At 35.7% G+C, this 22,106-nt stretch overlaps 2 protein-coding genes across 4 annotated transcripts; one reads left to right on the top strand and one right to left on the bottom strand.

Annotated features, from left to right (window-relative positions):
• Positions 1-15,268: 15,268 nt before the first annotated feature.
• Positions 15,269-19,249, bottom strand: sc5d (sterol-C5-desaturase). The gene is made up of 5 exons (XM_056446926.1): positions 19,185-19,249; positions 18,098-18,315; positions 17,890-18,022; positions 17,498-17,598; positions 15,269-16,244 (listed from the first exon to the last, which is right to left on the bottom strand). Exons 2-5 carry the CDS (start codon positions 18,305-18,307, stop codon positions 15,786-15,788), a joined length of 903 nt encoding a protein of 300 aa, XP_056302901.1. The 5' UTR covers positions 18,308-18,315; positions 19,185-19,249; the 3' UTR covers positions 15,269-15,785.
• Positions 19,250-20,773: 1,524 nt separating this feature from the next.
• Positions 20,774-21,574, top strand: anapc13 (anaphase promoting complex subunit 13). 3 transcript variants are annotated; one of them, XM_056446591.1, is made up of 3 exons: positions 20,774-20,826; positions 20,904-21,045; positions 21,299-21,574. In XM_056446591.1, the coding sequence occupies exons 2-3, from the start codon at positions 20,947-20,949 to the stop codon at positions 21,422-21,424; spliced, it is 225 nt and encodes a 74-aa protein (XP_056302566.1). In that variant the 5' UTR covers positions 20,774-20,826; positions 20,904-20,946; the 3' UTR covers positions 21,425-21,574. The 3 variants fall into 3 exon arrangements, with proteins under 3 accessions (XP_056302566.1, XP_056302564.1, XP_056302567.1); XM_056446589.1 differs by having other exon boundaries at positions 20,780-20,826; positions 20,896-21,045; XM_056446592.1 differs by having other exon boundaries at positions 20,783-20,826; positions 20,941-21,045.
• Positions 21,575-22,106: the final 532 nt, after the last annotated feature.

Here is a 22,106-nt window from a genome sequence, read left to right as displayed (position 1 = left end):
AATTCAATGTCTAGCCAGTGTCTAAAGACAATGTTATTTTGACGTCCAATAACGATGTTAAATAACGTTGATATTTGGTTGATTTTAGGTTATGTTGGAATACTTTTCTGTATTTGCTACAGGACTAATTTCATATATTTGTTTATGAAATAATAAAATGTTTAGTGCAGTTGTAGGAAGCCTAATTATCATATGCATTTGTTTATATGCACTGTAAAACCCAATAAGTTAACTCAAACCATTTAAGTTCAAAAATGAATCCTATTGAGTACTGTGAACTTAATCCATTTGAGTTAACGAAGCAATTTGAGCACAGTAAAACCCAATAAATGAAGAGATCAAACCAACTGAGTACTGTAAAACCCAATAAGTTACGGCAACTCAAACTGTTTGAGGAAACCGATTGCAACAAAAACTGTGAACTTACTCTATTTAAGCTGAAGTAATGAGGTATTTCAATGAACTCATTATTTTAAACACTGAGTTCAAAACTCTTTTCAAATGAGTAGAATTAACTTTCAGTCAATTTTGAGTTAACTACACTCATTTCATTTGATAAAGTTGACTGTTGGGTTTTACAGTGTGGCAAAACGTCTTTTTTGCCAAGAAGGTCCATACAGATTCTAAAGGCAGTTACTGATAAGATCAGGGCCTGGTTAATATGTGGACTTTGGTGGTTTTATGATGTGGTCACGTATTGATTGGTCAGTTTGTATGTCTCTGTATTTGGGCTTTGGTTGCATGGTCAAGAAAGATACAAAATATGTGGTAAACTTTGCTCTGCCTCTTTTCCTGCTCTGTCTCTCTCCTACTCTTTCTCCCTTCCCTGCCTCTCCCTTTCTCTTAGGTAACTTTATGGTACAATTAATATCATATGATTTTATCATTTCATGTTTTATTGTTTTATACAGTTATTTGTAACTAATTCGGTTGTTTGTGGATGTGTGTAAATGTAACATGCTGTAGTGCATTTAGTTATTGCCCAGCAGGCACACAACCTCATAAGATGTTAATATTAGGTTCGATTTAGGTTGTGATGTCAGGTGTCCAAATTTCAACGTCTAGCCAGTGTCTAAAGACAATGTTATTTTGACATCCAATAACGATGTTACATAACGTTGATATTTGGTTGGTTTTACGTTATGTTGGAAAGTGACCAAAATCCAATGTGGAGCCAATGTTGGATCATAAACCAACGTCATATTGACATCAAATACTGACATCTCGTCAGATATGGCAATATTGGTAACGTCCACACAATGTCAAGCTGTAGCATCATTAGACGTAAAAATTTTGTTGATTTTAGGTTTGACATTGGCCATTGATGTTGGCCTGTTATTGGGTTCTGATGTCAACCCAATTTTCCTTTTCAAACAAAATGCAACATTCCCATGACATTGGGGTACAACGTCAAGTTGACTTCTTGTGCCTGCTGGGTGTTTAAGGCCATTTCGGTCATCATACAGTCAACATTTGTCATCTCATCAGTGACATGCATCTAAACCAGGGATGGGCAAACTCGATCCTGGAGGGCCGGTGTCCCTGCATAGTTTTGCTCCAACCCTAATCAAACACACCTGCTTGTAGCTTTCTAGTGATCTTAAAGACACTAATTAGGGTATTCAGGTGTGTTTGATTAGTGTTGGAGCAAAACTCTGCAGGGACACCGGCCCTTGAGGATCAAGTTTGCCCATGCCTGATCTAAACAGTCTCTGGGTCAATGCGTGTAAAGATTTTGGACATCTTCTTGGACACTTTTGATGCTTCCAAGCAATTATAAATCGCCCATGTCTTGAGGATGTTCATTATGATGCGATTTACCTTCTATGTGCAATCTGATTGGGAAGAAATCACAGGACTTTGTCTAATCCCCATAGACAAGAAAAAATAAAGTAGTGACTGCAGGTTGAAGGAAAGTAGTAGAGTGCAGTACCAATACAGCACTAAAAAGGTACTCAAGTGAAAGTAAAAGTACACATTTTAAAACCTCTTAGTAAAATACAATTCCTGAGAAAAACTCCTTAATTACAGTAGTTTGAGTATTAGTAATTTGTTACTTTACACCACTGGTCATACCTGGGTTTTCCTGTGTTTGTATATGGAAAAACAAATATTAAACACAGTAATTTTTACTTTATTATTACTTCATAATGTATAACTTTTTATATTTTTTAGCATGACACTTTCTAGATGGACCATAAAGCTCAAAGTCTCTTTTTTCCAATGATACCTAATTTATTTTTGTAGCTCACTGGGATAAAGAACTGTACTATTTGAAGTTAGGTAGGTGTAAATCCGCAAAAGTAAGTGCTGGCTAACAGGGTAATGTAATGACACTGATAAAAAAAAATCTATTATCAATACTACAAAGTGTATAGCTATATTTCTCTTGGAATTCTTTATGTTTACAATGATCCTTATCAAAGTAAGACATGTAAGTAAAACACCCTGACGCCTGAAAAAAAAGCCTATTCTGGTCAAGTATGCTTTAAAGCATGGCTGCTGGTTTGAACTTCTTTAATCTGGTTTTTAGCTGGTCATGAGCATGTTTAGGCTAGTTCCTAGCTGGTTTAAGCTTGTCATGTGCTGAAGCTGAGCAGGAGATACAGTGCTCAGCATATTTAAGTACACCCCTCACAAATGTCTCTTTTAAGTTCATATTTTAAGTTCATATTTGTGCATATACATTAGATTAGTCAGTACTGAAGCCAAATCTGGAGCTTATCTAACAAAATAACTTACAACGGTCCAAAAACTAATACACTCAAATGTATACAGTATTTTATAGAAAAAAAATATTAAATACAAATTTAAAAATAAAAATAAAAATTAAGAGAAGCAAAAAATTAGAAAAATTTTGTTGATATTTCGTAGGTTATAATTTTTAATTGATTTTTTGGCAGTATTTTGCTTGAATTTAATTGTATTAATTCTAAAATATGTTTGGTAACTAAAATATTATTTTAATAAATATATCTGTTTAATAATCTGTTTTGTTTAAATGCACCAAAATACATTGCCTAAATTCACTGAGAAAAGGATGCAAATATTAATTTTCAAAATGGGGTGTACACAATTATGCTGAGCACTGTAGCTCCTTGAGTCCTGAGGGACTGTATCTTAAAATATGTTGTTCCAGACTCCCCCTACTGTGACATCACAAGCCCTGCCTACAGCTGCTGATGATCTACCTTATTAACATAACTTAGTAATAATTACTGCAGTCAGGCAGACACTTATTTTTTTAATAAGCTACTAATGTTCTTTAGTCAAGATCAGCTGTTCATTTTAATACACAGATCTAATATAAACTAAAATATTTCTTACCCAGTTGTTTACATTCACAGACATATCTGAATATGATTGTGTGAACTCTGCAAACTCAGCTCATTGTGAAAACGCACCATTTTATATATTTCTGGAGAGCGCCAAATACGTCCCAGGAGGTATGTTTTTCCAGTTGTTGTTTTCACAAATCTGTCAGAGTCCGCCGCTCATTTACGCTTTTTCAGATCTCAAATTTCTGTCTTGAGTGCCATTCGCAACTGCTATTCTCATGTAAATCCACCAGAGGCCGCTGTCGGCTGATTAAATGACTTACTAAATGACTGACCGACTGACCCATACTCCCCCTTACCTAAACCCAACCAATAGGGTTTATAAAAGCACTGATTGACCCGCCCACTCCCTTCCCTAAACCCAACCCAAAGTTTTAAAAAGCAATCCAGAAAAAGAAAAGCCTTCGCCTGAATTTTCCACATTTTAGCACTGTTATTTACTGTTATTTACCCCAATGTCAACCCTTCTCTGTGTCTCAAGTCTGCCGATATAAATGGTGAGCTAACTGGACAAACTGGCAACAGCGGGAAAGCCGTCCATACAGAGGTAAGCGGTCAGCTGGTAAGCATGAAAAGGAACGGCAACATACCGCCCCGTAGCATTCGTTTTAAAGATGAAATAAAGCCATACGTACTTCTGGCTACATAATTCGCGATCTCCAGAAATGTATACAGGGCTATGTTTTCAGAATGAGCCTATGTTGCAACTCTGTGTGCTTTTTATATGACCTGATGTGTATTACACACAATAAAATAAAACTTGTTTATTTCTCACACAATGTGCAACAGCTGACAGCCTGCATGTGCTTTGGATATGCATTGAAAACAGTATATCAGTTAAAACTGGCAATTTGGCAAAGTTTTCTGGCAAGAAAGTTTGCCAATTTTACCATTTAAACTGACAAGGTTTTAGATTGCATGCAGATAATACACTCTTATGATGATGAAGAACTGCAATATCACACAAGAGCAATAGACATGATAATTGGCATAAACTCCAACATTCCTCTGAAAAGGGAGCAGGGGAAAACCAGCTTTAAAAACTACATATTTTAGTTTCCACTTAAAATAAGCTTTTAGAGCATGATTTAATCATATCTAGTTAAGCATTTTGCAGACACATTCTGGTGACACCTGAGACTTTATTACGTCTTGTAAAAAGAGCCATAATAAATCCCCTTAAGATGGAAGTTTTTTCATTATAATTTAGCTAAGGTAACACAATAATAAAAAAAGTGACTAAAAATCTTCATAAACTTTTCCTTTTTTGATTATTATCCCATGTTAATGGCCCTATGAATGTTTTGTTGCATTTATATTCAACAAATCAAAAAAATAACAGCCTTTAATTCATTTAATGATTAATGATTTTTCAACGAGTGTCAATTGACGTTAAAGAAAATAATCCAAATGAACAACCCTAACTTATTGAGGGTCATTTTTTTAAGGATGTTCTTTTTTCACTTGGTTTTAATGTTATCTCCATTAGATATTTTAATATTTAAATGGTTTGAATATTTATTTTTTTCAAAATCTAATTAAATTAATATATATACTCTTCGGCCATTTTATTAGGTACATCTGTCCAACTGCTCGTTAATGCAAATTTCTAATCAGCCAATCACATGACAGCTACTCGATGCATTTTAGCATGTAGACATGGTCAAGACGATCTGCTGCAGTTCAAACTGAGCATCAGAATGGGGAAGTAAGTTGATTTAAGTGACTTTGAACGTGGCATGGTTGTTGGTGCCAGACAGGCTGGTCTGAGTATTTCAGAAACTGCTGATCTACTGGGATTTTCCCGCACAACTATCTCTAGGTTTAACAGAGAATGGTCTGAAAAAGAGAAAATATCCAGTGAGTGAAAGTTCTGTGGGCACAAATGCCTTGTTGATGCCAGAGGTCAGAGGAGAATGGCCAGACTGGTTCTAGCGGATAGAAAGGCAACAGTAACTCAAAAAACCACTCGTTACAACTGAGGCATGCAGAAGAGCATCTCTGAACGTGCAACATGTCCATCCTTGAGCCAGATGGACTACAGTAACAGAAGACTACACAGGGTGCCACTCCAGTCAGCTAAGAACAGGAAACTGAGGTTACAATTCACACAGACTCCCCAAAATTGGACAATAGAAGATTAGAAAAAACGGTGCCTGTTCTGATGAGTCTCGATTTCTGCTGCAACATTCAAATGGTAGAGTCCGAATTTGACGTCAACAAGATGAAAGCATGGATCCATCCTGCCTTTTATCAACGGTTTAGGCTGGTGTTTGTGGTGTAATGGTGTGGGGGATATTTTCTTGGCCCACTTTGGGCCCATTAGTACCAATTGATCATCGTGTCAATGCCATAGCCTACCCGAGTATTGTTGCTGACCATGTCCATCCCTTTATGACCACAGTGTACCCATCTTCTGATGGCTACAATACTTCCAGCAGGATATCGTGCCATGTTATCAGGCGCGAATTATCTCTGACTGGTTTCTTGAACATGGGATCCAACCCTAGTAAGGTGTACCTAATAAAATGACTGGTGAGTGTACGTAGAATAAAATGGATACACAAGACAATAGTAAAACAAAAAATAAAACAACAGTCAAAATAACAACAACAACAAAAACAAAAAACAAATCCGCACCAACCAACATACCACATCTAAAAAAAGGGGGGTTGGGGTGGTGGGGGGATTTCATCCCTTTTGAAATGAAAAGATTTCCTAAAGGTGTTCCTTGGTCTTATTAATTTGTGTGAAATACATTCTGTGCAAGGGACGTTTATAAACAGCCTGGAGATATCATTAGAAAGCCAACAGAATGAGCATCGGCCTGCGCTGTAATTGAAAGATAGTGGCCGCAGCTGCACTACAGCAATCTCCGTTCAGCACGCAATGATACCCATTCAAATAAAGGGTGGACACTGTTCCAGGTAGACAGAAATGTAATGATTAATTTCCTCATCGGGTTCCTCGCCATCATAATAATGGGTAAGAAAACTTGGCATTGTTGTGCACAAAGCAATAGTGCTCGTGGTGGTGCCCACAGTGTGAACTTTGAAATGATGTGTTCCTATACCTCAGTTAGCAGCCAGGATACAAATGAGTCACCCGCCATCCCACGCCTGCATGCACATCCACCGTATAATAAAGCCATTTCACCCAGCATGAAATAAAAGACCATTTTCAAGTTCAGTGATTGGGTTCATAAACTCGCTCACTGCCTAAAACACACGCGCACACACAGACACACTGGATAGACACACACTAGAGCACGGATGCACACTGTGATGCCAAATCATCACAATTTCAGATACTGAGAAGATCAAATAGACTGACTTGCAAAATAATCAATAATTACTACATTGAATAAATACTTTGCATTACACTAAGGTGTGTAGAATGCTTTATTCTGATTGGTTGATGCACATTCTATGGTGTGCAGGAAAGGCAAAGCTAAGTAGTTCCAGCAAATTACTTGACCACCTGATTTCAGGTATTTTGAATGTCATTAAAGCCTACAACAGCAAAAGAACCGGATAAAATGATTAGCTCTCTCTTCCAATTCAAAAACACACACATACGCACGCACGCACACACACACACACACACACACACACAATATATCATCTTGTCAGAGTTGCCCCATGACTATAAATTAATTAGTTTTTAACTGATATACCTTACATGATATATTACAGTAACAGATTGTAACAGAAGTCTTCTTGGGACAGGTAAATTTACATTTTTGTTATTAGAAGAGATGCTGAATATTGCTGAGGGATGCACAAACTAATACACACACTCACACTTAAAGGGACAGTTCACCCAAAACCAAAATTTCTGTCATCACTTACACATCCTTCTCTTGTTCCAAGACCCCTTTGATGTTCTTTCCTCTGTTGAACAGAAAGGAAGACATTTTGAAGGAAGCTGTAAACCTGTAACCATTGACTTTCATAGTATTTGGATTTCCTATGGAAGTCAAAGCTTACAGGTTTTCATCATTCTTCAAAATATCTTCTTTTCTGTTCAACAGAGGAAAAAAAAATATCTTTTTTATGTTCAACAAAAGAAAAAACAAATAAAAGCTTTGTAATCACTTAAGGATGAATAAATAGTGAGTAAGGGCTCGATTTTAATAATATACGCACAAAGTCTACGGCGCATGGTGCAAAAAAAATTTAAGCGCATGTCCGAATCCACTTGCTATTTTAGGGACAGAAAAATAGGCTCTGTGCCCCGGTGCATGGTCTAACAGGGTTGTGCTTATTCTCTTAATGAGTCATGGGTGTAATTTGAGCATAACGTCCATTAAACCAATCAGTCTCATCTTCCATCTCTTTTAATAGTCAGTTGCCTCGCACCATGGTGCATTTCTTATTTACATGGCGGTCTTTGTAAGTGGAAAAACTGAACGCTTCTCTAGAAAGAAAACAGTTAAACAGACCATCTGCAGCGCAAGTATAAAGAATGAGCCTCCTCCATTCGGCTTCTTTGCTTTTTCTTTCTCTTTACTTTTACTTTACTCCTTTACTTTCGTGGATAAGTTGTACACACTCCACTGAAGACATCCATTAGCCTACATATTTAATTTTGTTTGTTAAGCGCAAAGATTTGTTTCTAAATTCAGTTCTAATTTCCAGCAAACAAATAAATGAACAATAATAACAAAGTGCGGTCAAAAAATCCAAATGTGTTTGTTATATCCAAACCTATTCTTATGCCCCATTTGGTGACTTCTATTTCTCCACAACCCGACAGGTGGACAAATCTAAACGTATTTTTATTCAAACAAATATAAATATGCATATGATAAATAATCCCACTGCTAATAATAAAAACAGTAAATTGTCATGAATAAACTGAAAAAAGCCCCCCGATATGAAGAAGGCATGGAGGCAGTGGTTTTTAAATTTGTAGAAAATAATTCTGTATATATTCGAATTTGTAAAACATTATAATCCTTTAATCTTTTTTTTCATATGTAAAGATATTTGTGTGTTGCTGTACATCCTGTGTGTATTAATCAAAGTGTAAGAATTTGAACCCACATAGGCGCATAACTAACGCGCTCTGTGCTGAACTTTAGGTGGTTAAAGGTGCGGTCTGTTTCAGTTCTTTAAAATAGCAACCCGCCAACGATACGCCTTAACACGTCTCCATGAGTCCACAAAGTCACGCAAATGGATTTGCTATTTAATCATTGTGGTGCAAAGCGTGAAAATTAGGTTTGCGCTGGTCTGAAAATAGCAACAAATCGTGCCATTCACTATCCCTTTAAACCTTGTTTATAAGTCATACAGTTAGTTCACAAGCTGTTTTATTTATTTATAACAGCAGACATTTTGGCAAAAATACTCTTAGATTTTCTTGAATGTTTTAACAGGCTTTAATATTGCTGGTAACTATAATTTTTTAAAATACTTTTTAAACACAAAAGCTCATTTGTCACTAGCTCTGGGATGCTAGCTTTTGTGGTTAAAATGTTTAACTTTTTTTTTTTTTTTTAAGAAAATGACAGACTGCTTTATTAGAAAAGACCCTTGCCTAAGCACTCTGAAGCTGCACAGAAATGGCAATTTGGAATTTCAAACCACTCAGCACCATAGAAATTGTATGTTTCCCTGAAAAAAAAACTTTGATTTTGGCTGAAGGAAGAAAGAAATTAACAACATTGATGACAAGAGGGTTAGTAAATTATCAGGAATTTGTCATTCTGAAAGCACACTAAGGGTACACTCACACTATGCTATCCGAACCGTGCCCAGGCGTGCTTCCTGGTTCGTTGAGGGGGTCTGGCTGCAGACTCGGTACAGACGCAATATGAGCTACATGCAATGCTTTTGAATGGGTTCACCTAATCCCACCACTAACCCTACCCATCAAAGTGATGTCACGAGCTCCATTGAGTGCATTGTGCCTGACATTGCATCTCTGAGAGATTCAATCTCAGCTTGCATTATAAAGGCTGCATCCAGATAATATTGGGTTTGTTTGTCAAGTGTGGGTGCTTCGGATCGGGCCCAGGCGTTGTTCAGTTGGCCAGCCCTGGCCCAGTTGGAAGAGGTGTGCCAGAGCACGGTTCGGTTCGGTTGGGCTTTGGTACGCTTGTAATGTGAGTGCAAAGCATGCCTGAGCGTGAAACTGAAGACCCGACATCACTGTTAAGGCACTGTTTCATATAGATTTATTAATCATTCTTACTTTCAATGAACGTAAATCCATCGCTGCACATCAGCTACACCTTCAACAAACCTCTTAATATGTGCAGCATGAGAACTTTTCTGATAATTTATGAGCGTCAAAAGTTGTGGATCTGTTCTGCAAAATATATATGACTATGTGTCACTGCATCCCAAACGACTAAAAATAATACAAAACGACATAGCTAAAGCAATGTCCACGAGAGCGCTTCTCTTCTGTTAAACTGATCAGTTGCATCATCGATGAGGTAATTGTTCTCCGGATCGGAAGGCAAAATGCAGTGTGAGTGCAGGCCCTCGGTGGCAAGGGGAGTGGGGACAAGTGTAAGCACGCCATAAGCCTTACACACTAAAAATGATGATGCTAAATACAAATCTAAAGATCTATTTGCGTCCACACTCACCAGCAAATGATAACCGTTTACATATTCTGAGCATGTGCTAGTAAATTAAAATGGACACATATGAACTGCTTCTGATTTATGTTTTGCAAAGAGAGCACTGAAAAAAATAGACCGTTTGGTAGATGAGATGCTTCAAAGACGAGCGCAGCTGATGACAGAATTCGTCACTGTGCTTAAGAGTTTATATCAGTGTCACTTATTGCTATTCTTGGAGTATTTACAAGGCTATCCACATCAATGTAGTGGAATAAAAATAAGTCACGTGCACTGCAACTTTAAAGAAGGCAATACCATAAAACAAAGATGAGGAACACCACCATTAAAGGCAATGCGCATGTGTGAAACATTTCGGTATGTTTACTAAGGTGTGTTCTAATCTGCATGGATCACACCCAAAAGGGACATTCGCAGTGAAAACTATCATAACTGCCAACTTGAAGAGGCATTCCACACCAAAGTGCTTAAAACTGGCCACTTTAAAAGAATGGACACTTTAGACCCCACGATCCTTTGCACAGGGAAGTTGATTAGTGTCACACACTGTGTTCCATTCAGAAGGGCTTATCCCTGCCCTAATCCCTTCGAAGCGGTCATTCTCAAGTGTAAAGTGAAAAGCCCTAAAGGAAACTCAATTTATGTCAAATAGTATACTTTAAAAGGCAAGCATATGCATAAAAAATATGCTTAAGCCTTAACAAAATTCCAGTGGTGCACATACAGTTTGCAAGTACAATTTCATGTAAACTGTACAGCAACCCTCACATGAGAATAATATATTTTTATAGCCTACTTCGCTGATTGCTAGCCTCTGTAAATTGTTACCATCATTTTTCTGAAGGTATAATCAGTTGTTTTTAGATATCCATTTTCCTTAAATTATCTTTGAAAAGAGTATTGAACTTCAAGTAAAGGTCATCTGCTGCTTTAAATTCACAAGCCCTTTTTATTTGAATGCATGTTTATTATTGTTTGTCATATAGTATCAACTGATATTAAAAATATAATTGTTCTGTATCCAAATGGCTGTGGTCTGAACTCTGCATACATTTTATAGACTATATATATTTATATATATAAGTGTGTGTGTGTGTGTGTGTGTGTGTGTGTGTGTGTGTGTGTGTGTGTGTGTGTGTGTATATATGAAACAGAAAATACACCCACACACAACCAAACTTAAAGGGCACCTATGTTACTTTTTTTTTTTTTTTTTCAAGATTTAATAAACATCTTTTGTGTCTCCAGAATGTGTCTGTAAAGTTTCAGATCAAAATACCCATCAGATTATTTAATATCCCTTTTAAAATCTGGGAAATTTGAGCTGTTAAGACATTGTAGCTGTTTTTGTTGCCTGTGCCTTTATTGCAAACGAGTTAGTTCTCCCCACCTACTATTCCCATGTGTGTGTTGGAGTCGTAGCCTTCACGTAGATAAACAGCACAGTGACAGACAAGAATGGAGCAGATCTCCCTTACTACAGTAAGAACTTTCCCAACTGTTATTTGATATATTTATTGTGGAGTTATTCAAGCCTTTCTGCAATGATGGGTCACACCTAATGTCAATGTAGTGTATAAGTTCATCCGCATCTTCTTTAGTAATTCTACTGACACTATGCGGCTGTGGTGATGAATTACGTAGTGATTTTACTGTCTTTATTACAAACATGCACTGTTTTAGAAACATTTTAAACTTGTAAAACTCATTCTTGAGGTGCAGATGATTACAGGGAGCTAAACAGATCTTTTAATCCCAGTTGCTTTGCGCGCATCCCATCTTGTTGATATGATTATACGCATTACTACAAAAACATGATAATACAAGTCTGGCAATCAATACGGTGGGCAGGGAAAACCAAACTCCTACGTCACGTTGTGGTGGAACTCAAAATGGGAGGGATTTGGATCCTATTTTAACGTCAGGAAATTAAAAAAAAAAAAAGACTAACTGTGTTTATATCACTCCAATATGACTGTGGACACACTATACCTACACACAGTTCTGTCCAAACAGCTTTCAAAAGATGATTTTCATCATAGGTGCCCTTTAACAAATGTCATAAATTTAGACATCATTTGCATAACAATTTTTCTGCTTCAACATAAAAATCTGTCAATATTCCATACTTGTGCTCTAATAAAGGTCCTTTTGTTAACATTAAAGTCTGCATGAACTAAAAGTTACTTCTGTATTGTGATGTATTTCTGAGAGAAAAAATATTAAATGGGGAAAAAGTGATGTGGTTTTTTTCGACTGCAAACTGATTAAATGCAGGTGTTTCATTTATGTTAAATCTGTCAATGTTGATTGTGTCATTTACAAAGAACTGAACAAGTGAGCATAATGGCATCTGATTTTAACATCTTACAAACGGAAAAATATTACTCGCTCACTTTGATAAAGCCTCAAAATTCAACTATTATCCTGATTAGATACTTCTTTGTCTTCTGTAAAAGAACTTTTCTTACTGACTGCAAGTCATCTACGTTTCCTTGTAAACAAAATAACTGCTCATCCTAAAGTTTGCAAGCATCTCCAACAAGTGATTCAACGTCAGTTACATCTTAGTTTGAATGCTAATCCCTTGTTGTAACCTTTGTAGCGATGCATTAGTCATAAAAATCATAAACAGTTGCCATAGACACTAATTAGCTTCCCAGGATTTTTTTAACAGGAGCATGAATTAGATTTGCCTAACAATGCATTGCCTAGAGGTTTCTCTCCTCATTTAAATAATGAAGAACAAATATGGTTAATTTGAGTTTGTTTGTTTTGCGCTAATAAAGTTGTACGATTATTCCACCCCACACCTTATTAACAAGCAATAAAATCTGCCCTTTTGTGATGTAAATGTGATGAAAACAAAAATTCTGCCAGTTGCTGTCCTTTTCAATGCTTTGGGTTGTTAATAAAACTACAGTTCTTCTGCACCTTTAATCACAAGTGTGCAGTGAATTATGTGTGATGCAACAGCGCCCTCTTGTGTTTGCCCTGAAGGTGCACGATCAGCTGTTGCTACGCTACAAAAGGACAATAAGATGTCAGTGGGTTCAAAGATGCAAAGTCCATCATTAACATTCCTGTAACTCGAGCAATATGGCGTGTGTCATTCTAAAGAATAGAGTGCTTGACTACATAACCTGACATAACCTCGGATTGCCAATCACGATATTACACCAGCAGTGAAATATAGAGCTCAATTTATTTGGAAAGAACGTGCATATGATATCAAAAGCAAACCACAGAATCTCTTTTAAAACAAGACGACTGTAGATCAGTAAAAACCCTTCACCTGCTCTCTGAACCATTGATCAGTTTATAGATGAACAGAGCTACGGAGTCAGTGCTAACGGAGAGGTGAAGTGAGTTCATTTGAAGGGATAGTCCTGTCAATCTTCATACATTCTTTGAATGTTTATGACAGCGAAATTATAGACGCTTGCTTGATAGAAGCCTGTTAATTTAAGTAATTCATATTAAGTTACACAAACGCATGAATACCAAGAGGGGTATCCATAGCAAATGTTTCTATTTGGCAAAGATAGACATTTCGTTATTGCTTCCTTTTGGCAATTTTATGCAGAACGGATCATTTCAGTGCTAAGTATATTGTCTCTTATGAATAGGGACATTTATAAAGGGACAGTTCACACAACAATTCAATAGTGCTGCTAATTTACTCTACCTCAGGCCATGTGAAATGACATTTTACTTCAGTAGAATTAAGCCATGCAGCTGAACCTGTTGTCCTCGATGATTCATAAAATGCAGGTCAACAGCTAGCAACTCCCTGAAAGTTAAGAAAATAAAGAAATTACAGGCTAAACAAAAATAATACCATTAGCTAAGGTATATTGACAATATATTAAATTTCTATATTAAAATATAGTAAAGTAACTATTTACACCAGTATTACCTTTAAACTATATTCCACAGCAAACAGAATATGGTCAATGACTGTTTGGAGTGTGGTCTCCTTGAAGAACATTGGCATATGCATGGACACAAACATGCACAAGGGTTGTTTTGTATGCTTATTGCACACAAGGAGGACTAGACTACACATTTGTGCTTATCTTGCTACATATTAAAGAGTTATATTATGTTTGTGTGTGTGCAATCTGTGAAGTCAGTCTTGTCGACTGAGAACAAGAACACAAATCGGACAGTAGTGAACATGATTAGGATCGTTCACTAAGGTTGGGAATTCATTCATTCATTTTTCTTCGGCTTAGGCCCTTTATTCATCAGGGGTCGCATTGAACCGCCAACTTATCCAGCATATGTTTTACACAGCGGATGCCCTTCCAACTGCAACCCAGTATTGGGAAACATCAATAAAAACCCATTCACACACATACACTATGGCCAATTTAGTTTATTCAATTCACTACACCCACATGTCTTTGGACTGTGGGAGAAACCGGAGCACCCTGAGGAAACTCACACGAACACGGGGAGAACATGCAAACTCCACACAGAAACACCATCCAGCCAAGCCAGGGCTCGAACCAGCGACCTTCTTGCTGTGAGGCGACAGTGTTAACCACCATGACACCAGGTTGAGAATATAGTAAGTTATTTTGTTGTAAATAATGTTCAGGAGGCTCTTTTTATGAAGTTGCATTAAAACTGCCATGCTGTACGTATCTTTGACCATTTCTTAAATGGGTGTACTGTGATTAAGAAACAGACATCACCACCCATACAAATGTGAAAATTGCAAAGGTTTTTGTGATTGTGCACTTTAGAGCCGCACACTTTTTTTTATAACAGATATTGCGATTTGATTTGCGATTTAATTTTGTAGTTAAACTTTAGCTCAATATTCCGTATCGTAGCTTCTTACTGCCAAAATGCAGTGAGTGTTAGTTAAAAGGGAACAGAAAAGGTATTAACTAACTCCAACTTTTATTCAAATTTGCTTATAAATATTCAGAATTAAACACAATTTTTTCTCTAGAGCCAACAGTAGTGAGTTATGGCATTAGTTATCTGTTGCCTTCGGGATGCTTTTTTCATACGATGTAACAGCTGCAAACAACTCTGAAATTGTACTTTGCTGCTTTATTGAGTGCCACTGGCAATACTTTCAGCTGACTTTTTAGCAAGACACTCCTCATTTGGCTGTTTGTGGTGCTTTTTTAGGTGCTGAATGTTGTATTTCCTGTTTTTGTTCGTGTCTGTTACTTTGAAACCAAAATATTCCCATATTACAGACATGCTGTTTTTTTATTAATATTAAATCATCTGTCAATGCTTCTGAAGCAGCAGAATCATCCCACTTGTCCGCGCTTACCTGTTTGCTTGTTTTGTTTTTTTTGTGGGTGTTCCGCATAGTTCGGTTCGCTGGTAAGACTGTCACACACAGACGGCAGTCACGCATTTGCTCTGGACAAGGGAAATTAAATAATACATATATATTTTATATCACATTCTCTTGTGATTTAACTTGCGGTTGCAGTTCGATTTGGATTAATCGCACAGCCCTGGTGCACATCCAAGTGGTTTCAGATTTCAACCTTAAAAAGCCCACTAACTAATTTAAAAGAGCATCAGTCCATGTTTTTTATTTTTTATTATTAAATTTTAATGTTGGCATGGACTTTAGTCTACACACCCCACATCGCTTATGTGCACTTAGTGTATTAGAGTGTTAGACCGAATTGTATTATCATCAGGAGAAACTGGTATTCATTTTCAGCTAAAAATTATTTTTAATGTTCTACTGAAGAGATAAAGACACCTGCATCTTTGATGGCCTGAGAGTGAATAAACAAGCAAATTTCCATTTTTGGGTGAACTATCCATTTAAGAGCAAAAGTCTTACCTGGAAACCTGCCTACCTATTCTTTCTTGACGTGAATGCCATTTTTATTATTACTGTTAGTGTGGCCCTTTGAGCTGTTTGAGTTCAGTTTCCCTTCTGCCATCAATTTTTTAATTTGGTCGTGTGGCCCTTTGCCCATCAAGGCTGAAGGGTAGCGGTAGGATCCTCCAATGCGGTCCCACAGCGTGAAGTACTGGCCGTAGTTGTAGTCAAAGAAGAGGTGGTGGTCAGTGTGGTGAGCGGAGCCATTGATGATCTCCTCCATCACATTAGGTACACGATAGTCCCCGTCGTGGATGGAGATGGTCCATATGTTGACGAACACGTACAGGATTAAGTACAGAACCTTGTGTAGAGGGAAGAAGAAGGGGTAGATGTGGTACGGCAGGCCCTGAAGAAATCCGTCCACAGGGTGGAAAGCATGGCTGGCGAATGGTGTGGGAATCTTCCAAACGTGATGTGGTTTGTGGAAATACTGGAAAGAAAAATAAACATGTTAAATTGTTAAATTACATGTTATACTTCATATATTAAAAAAAAAAAAAACTATATTATATATTATTTTTAGATATAATTTAAATGATATTTTGTCCATGGGTAAATATGTGAAATAATGAAGAACGGCTTTATATGCAGTACAGAGCTAAGAAGACTTTTATTGGTAATTGTAAGTATATCTGCTTGTTAAGTTGTGACGTCTGGTCTGAAATAATGTTTCCTGATCCAAGCCGCTACTCATTTGAATTGAGAAAGTATTCTTCTATGACCACTTTTAGTCTTGCTGCATCACAGACACCAATATTTGAACAATTTATAAAAAATGTATAATTTTCTGGCTATCGGATATTAGCCATGGATATATATATATATATTGTGATCGGGATTTTCATAAGTATTACAGCGCTTTGTAAACGTTTATTATTACCATTTGTTGAGTCTCCCCATACAGTTTGATAGAGCACTTGGAGCCGGAAGCTACTTCGCATGACGTCACACTTAACAAGTGGATTGTATTTTAAGTCATGCAGGTTAATGACTTTTATTATGTACCTATCATGTAGATGTTAAATTTGTATAAAGAAAGAAATTTGTTTATTTTATATTAATAACACACAACATCACTAAATAAATAAGTGAATACTAGTGAATTCAAAATCATTCACTACTTGGGCTTGAACTTAAATTGTTATATTAAGTTGAGGTATTAAAATAATTAAACCTAACACTCAAATTATAAAATGCCACGAGCATTAAAATCACTAAATTAAAGAATGATTAATTAAAAAATTATAATACAAAAAATATTTTATAGCAGTAAATAAGTAACAATAAAGATCTGCAATTTTAAAATAAAACATTACAAAATTTACTACAATAAAAAAGTCTTATTGTATTACAAAATTTACTACAATAAAATACATTTATATATTTTAGTTTACTGTCGTTTTTTCTTGTTATATGTGCACATTGTGTAATAACTTTCTGAAGGTTTTATTATTTATGCAATTTCAATTTATTTTATATTAGAACTTTGCTTAAAGATTCCTATGCACCTTTAATTTCTGTGCCTGCACAAGTTTCAGATAAATGTTTAGTCTAAAGGTTTAAACCTTCAAATTATATTGCATTCCTTTTGTAAACAATTTGAAAAGCATTTCAGGAATAATAACCCAGGCACTGTCTTTACATACGTTTAAATTGAACTGCATAAATATGCATTACAGATACCTTATATATCAACTTGTGGTGAAGGAATCTGTGAATCCAGTAAATGCACATGTCAGTGAAAAACAGGAAAGAGACCATGCTGAAAATCAGCCCTGACCAACCTGGAAAAAACAAAAATAAGCACAAATGAGATTGAGATTGTTGTGCCCATGGCAACACAATTATCCAAAGCACATCTGACAGACTGGCATTTTATAATATTAGGAATTTCACATTCAATCATTTTGAATGTGTCCAATTTTGTTTAAATTTCAAAGTTATTGGTTATAGCCTGCTCTTTATAAAATAACTAAACAATGTAAATAATAACTATGACTCCATTGATAAAGCAAGAGATTCCTTCAAGTAACCCTTTCTTAGCACAAACTTTGAGAAGCATCATAATCTCTTACCAAGAGGAGAATCATCAACTCTGTCATAGAGTTTGCTGTATCCTCTGACCTCGGCAAAGAACAGTGCTACTGTGGGTATGCTGATCCAGGGCAAAGACCACAAAGCATACTTTATTTCACGTTGAACCTGATTCTGTTAGTAGAAACAACAATATAAATGAATATAATATAATTAAATCTTAATTCTAAACTATATTGAGAAACAAACCTCCAAAAACTGAGGGTGGTCTTTTAATTTGTGGTCGAAAACAAAAAAGTAGCTCAAAGCACCCAGGCCCAGGTATAAAATTGCAGCACCCAGGTTAGTGACCACCATCAGACCGATGATTTGGCGCAGAGGATTGTCTTCAGGCCATGATGAGGGATATACATATGGAGTAAAGAAGTAATGATCTGCAACGTTCAGCACAAGGTCCATCTTTCACCCTTAGAGACGAATAGAACATAAGTGTTATTGAGGCAAGACAGTGCAGGTGAATAGGGTAAAAAAAAACATCCACTAATAATTATCACCATACTTTTCCAGATGACTGATTAAGGTATGAATCACAAAAATGTGCAATTATGTGCATACAATTCTAGTACAAAAATATGAACATTGCATGAAGAGAGCTTCAAAAAATGTGTTACATTTTAGATGTTAAGAGTCAAATATTTTTACAGAGGGATTTGAATATCTCTTTTTATCATTCCATACTTCAGAAAATACTTAAAAATGCCATTAAATACTTTTCACATTTTTTGTACAGTAAAATGTTTGGAATCTGGTAAATTATGTGTAAACATATCGCTCTTTAAAACTGCTTTAGAGTACAGACAGAACTGTAAAAGTAACATTATATAAGTGCTGAAGTGAAGATATTTATGGATGAATACAAGAGAAAACAGCTTTTACAAATATGTATTGAAGATGAAATTTACAGGCACAAATAAATAAAGTGTGACAAAGGACAAACGATAAAGTATTTTGGATGTTTTCTTTACAGTAGACTGAACAAAAACACTGTATGACATGACAAAATAGCCAAAGGTCTCAAAATTGACATGTGGATGAAAAACATGCCTTGACATAAAACGTGAGTGAAGAGGAAATCATTTGAACATTACTGTGATCATTTAAACACGGAGAATACTGGAAACATTCAAGTGAACCTTTTCCAGTATAGTAAACTGTAACTTTATACTTTTAAGACAATATAAACAAAAAAAAGGATCAAGATTGAATGCAGAGCCTGTTATTTCTGATTACAAATAGTCAAAGCTAATACTGTAATTGCAGGAAACAGTCAGCTTACCTGTAAAGGTGCTTTTGAATACACGACAGCGAAGAAAACAGCTGAAGTAAAAACCCTCACTGCAGTAGCACAAACGGATGCAGCCAATAGCGGCTCACTTCCTCACAGCGCGAGCTCGATTACCCACAGCTCATTGGTCAGATGCGAGATCTGGTCATGGTGTTAGTTGAGCGGTTAATACATCTACCCTTTGTGTATCGGTTCTTTCGAACAAATCGACTTAAGGAACCGCCTGAAAATGATTCGGTGATTATTTGACGTCTTGACGTAATTGTCGTTTTCGCTTGCCCGACCTCCGCGCATGGCTTTTACAATGCATTCTGTAGACTTAGAGGAATACAGGTAAATATGTTTTACACATTTACAAAATTTTTATATTGTTTTAATGTATAGCATGTATACATTTGTTGTCTAACGTAATTGTCTTACGTTTTTCGTCTTATTTTACAATGGCTGCAGAAACATCTGTATTAGTATATTTATTAAATTATTAGTTATATAAATTTACACATTTTGAGTGTTTTTCGTTTTAATTGCTCTAAATATTTTGGATCACTTGTATTATTTATTTTAGTTCATACAGTTTTCCAAATATATATATATATATATATATATATATATATATATATATATATATATATATATATATATATATATATATATATATATATATATATATATATATATATATACACGCATCTTGTGAATGGGTTCAGTGGGTTCATTATAAGTGCGTCGAATTTATCTACTCAAATATAGATATTTCAAATATAGATTTGTATGTAGGACGAAACCTGCAAAAACAATAAATGAATAAATACGCAAATATATAAATAAATGAGTAAATAAATCCTCAAATTCCTGCATAAATAAAATAATTAATAAATAAATACGCAAATAAATAAATAAACGTATATAAAAATACACAAATTCCAGCATAAATAAATATATAAATATTTAATAGTGTGACATTTATAAATAAATAAATTACACGAATGTTGGGGAAATTTAAATCCTTTCTAAATGTTTATTCATTCTTGAACGTAGTTGCATATTTACATTACCTCAGCTACACATGCTAATGAGAGCTGTCTGTCAATCATCAGAGGGCGGTCTTTATGCCATCATTGGTTGATCGTTAGAAATAAGTTGCATACAATTTTTTTGACTGCTTCTGATTATTGACTGACAGGCTCTCAGCATGTTGAGCTGAGGAAAAGTAAATACGAAATGACGTTCAAGAATGAATTAATTTAATTATTTACCTGCAAGCACTATTAATTATTTACATTTATGTATGCAGGGATTTGTGGATTTTTATATCCATTTATTTATATATTTGCGTATAAGTACACGATGCTATAATTAATAAGCATTTGTTGACTGAAAACGTAAAAACGATTTGCTTGTTTTTACGTTAGTAAACATATTTCCATCTACTTATCATTAATAAAAAGGTTCATTGTCATTGCTTTACCATACTCAGTGGGTATGTTGAATGCGAAAAATAGCTGACAACATAGAAATGTATGTATAAGGTGCCCAGATATGTATATGCTAGAAAAGGTCTGATGCATAGGATATGTCGTCATCAGAACGCGACACAACAACAAACGACAGCGCTGGGAACGAGACTTCACGGGTTTGTATTACAATTTTCAGAGATTTTGGAGCTTTCGTATAAACATACGCAACATAACTTACACTACAGCGTTTCAGCGTCGTTTGATCTGTCGACTGTGTGTTGCCGTGCAAGCTAATCATGGACAGTGAAGTGCAGAGAGATGGACGAGTTCTTGATCTCACAGATGATGCCTGGAGAGAGGACAGGCTGCCATACGAGGATGTGACAATCCCACTGGTAAGACCTCTTATATATATTTATAGCTTTGATTTGTGTAGTTCGATTTACGCATGCCCAAAGTAAAATAAACATATCAATAAACGGCAGTCAACAGTGGAGTGTGTGCATTAAATACATTTTAATACGATGTTTTGTTTTAATATGAGGCGAAAATATTTGTCCTAAACTATCTGAGCATAACTTGATTATATATGAATTGTATAATATCGTGTTTGCCATTAAACTGCATAATGTTACTTTCTCCTGACAGAGTGAACTTCCAGAAGCAGAGCAGGACAATGGTGGGTCGACAGAGTCCGTCAAAGAGCAAGAGATGAAGTGGTCAGATCTCGCCCTGCAGAGTTTGCATGAAAACACACCAAATGTCGGCACTTAGATCAGAAGCTTCTCTGATCCTCTCAGACTGATTCTTCACCTTCGGGTCGCTGATCCAAGATTTATAAAATAACGGACTCATTTATTATTTGTATTGATAGTGTTTCATTGTTTTGATATAAAATATTTAATAAAATGATAAAACTTTTAAGTGCAGCATCAGTCAGTTTGTGTGCTAGTTGATACAATTGTTGGCACACAGTTGGGACAGGGTTTAGGTTTCAAATGAGCTAAATTGCACTTGACTTTATATGTGTGTAATGCCATGTTCTAATTAAAACATTGTTTATAGAAAATAACATTTTATTCATTAGGATGTTTTAAATGTATTAAACATGGCAGTAGGTAGACCTATAATGTTACAAACGATTTCATTTAAACTTCTTTTGCAGAATCCTGAGAAAATAAAAAATAACTTTCCACTGTTACCCTGGACATCAAAGCCAGTCATAAGTGTGTGTGTGTGCGTGCGTGCGTGTGTTTATATATATATATATATATATATATATATATATATATATATATATATATATATATATATATACACACACACACACACATACTGCGATTTATACATAATATGAACGCTGAATACCCAAGCCTTCAGTTGATGTATGGTCTGTTAGGGCAGTACAATATTTAGCTAAGATGCAACTAAACTATTGAAAATCCCAAATCTGGTT

Source organism: Danio aesculapii, chromosome 21, assembly GCF_903798145.1.
Source record: "Danio aesculapii chromosome 21, fDanAes4.1, whole genome shotgun sequence".
NCBI classification, from domain to species: Eukaryota; Metazoa; Chordata; class Actinopteri; order Cypriniformes; family Danionidae; genus Danio; species Danio aesculapii.
Note: the sequence above shows the minus strand (reverse complement) of the source record. Positions and strands in the feature narration are given on the sequence as shown.

Coding starts and splice junctions, on each gene's coding strand:
- anapc13 (XM_056446591.1), top strand. CDS start 20,947: ATGGACAGTGAAGTGCAGAGAGATGGACGAGTTCTTGATCTCACAGAT. Junction 21,046..21,298: donor AGGATGTGACAATCCCACTG/GTAAGACCTCTT, acceptor TTCTCCTGACAG/AGTGAACTTCCAGAAGCAGA.
- sc5d (XM_056446926.1), bottom strand. CDS start 18,307: ATGGACCTTGTGCTGAACGTTGCAGATCATTACTTCTTTACTCCATAT. Junction 17,599..17,889: donor AGTTGATGATTCTCCTCTTG/GTAAGAGATTAT, acceptor TGTTTTTTCCAG/GTTGGTCAGGGCTGATTTTC. Junction 16,245..17,497: donor ACCACAAGTTGATATATAAG/GTATCTGTAATG, acceptor TTTTCTTTCCAG/TATTTCCACAAACCACATCA.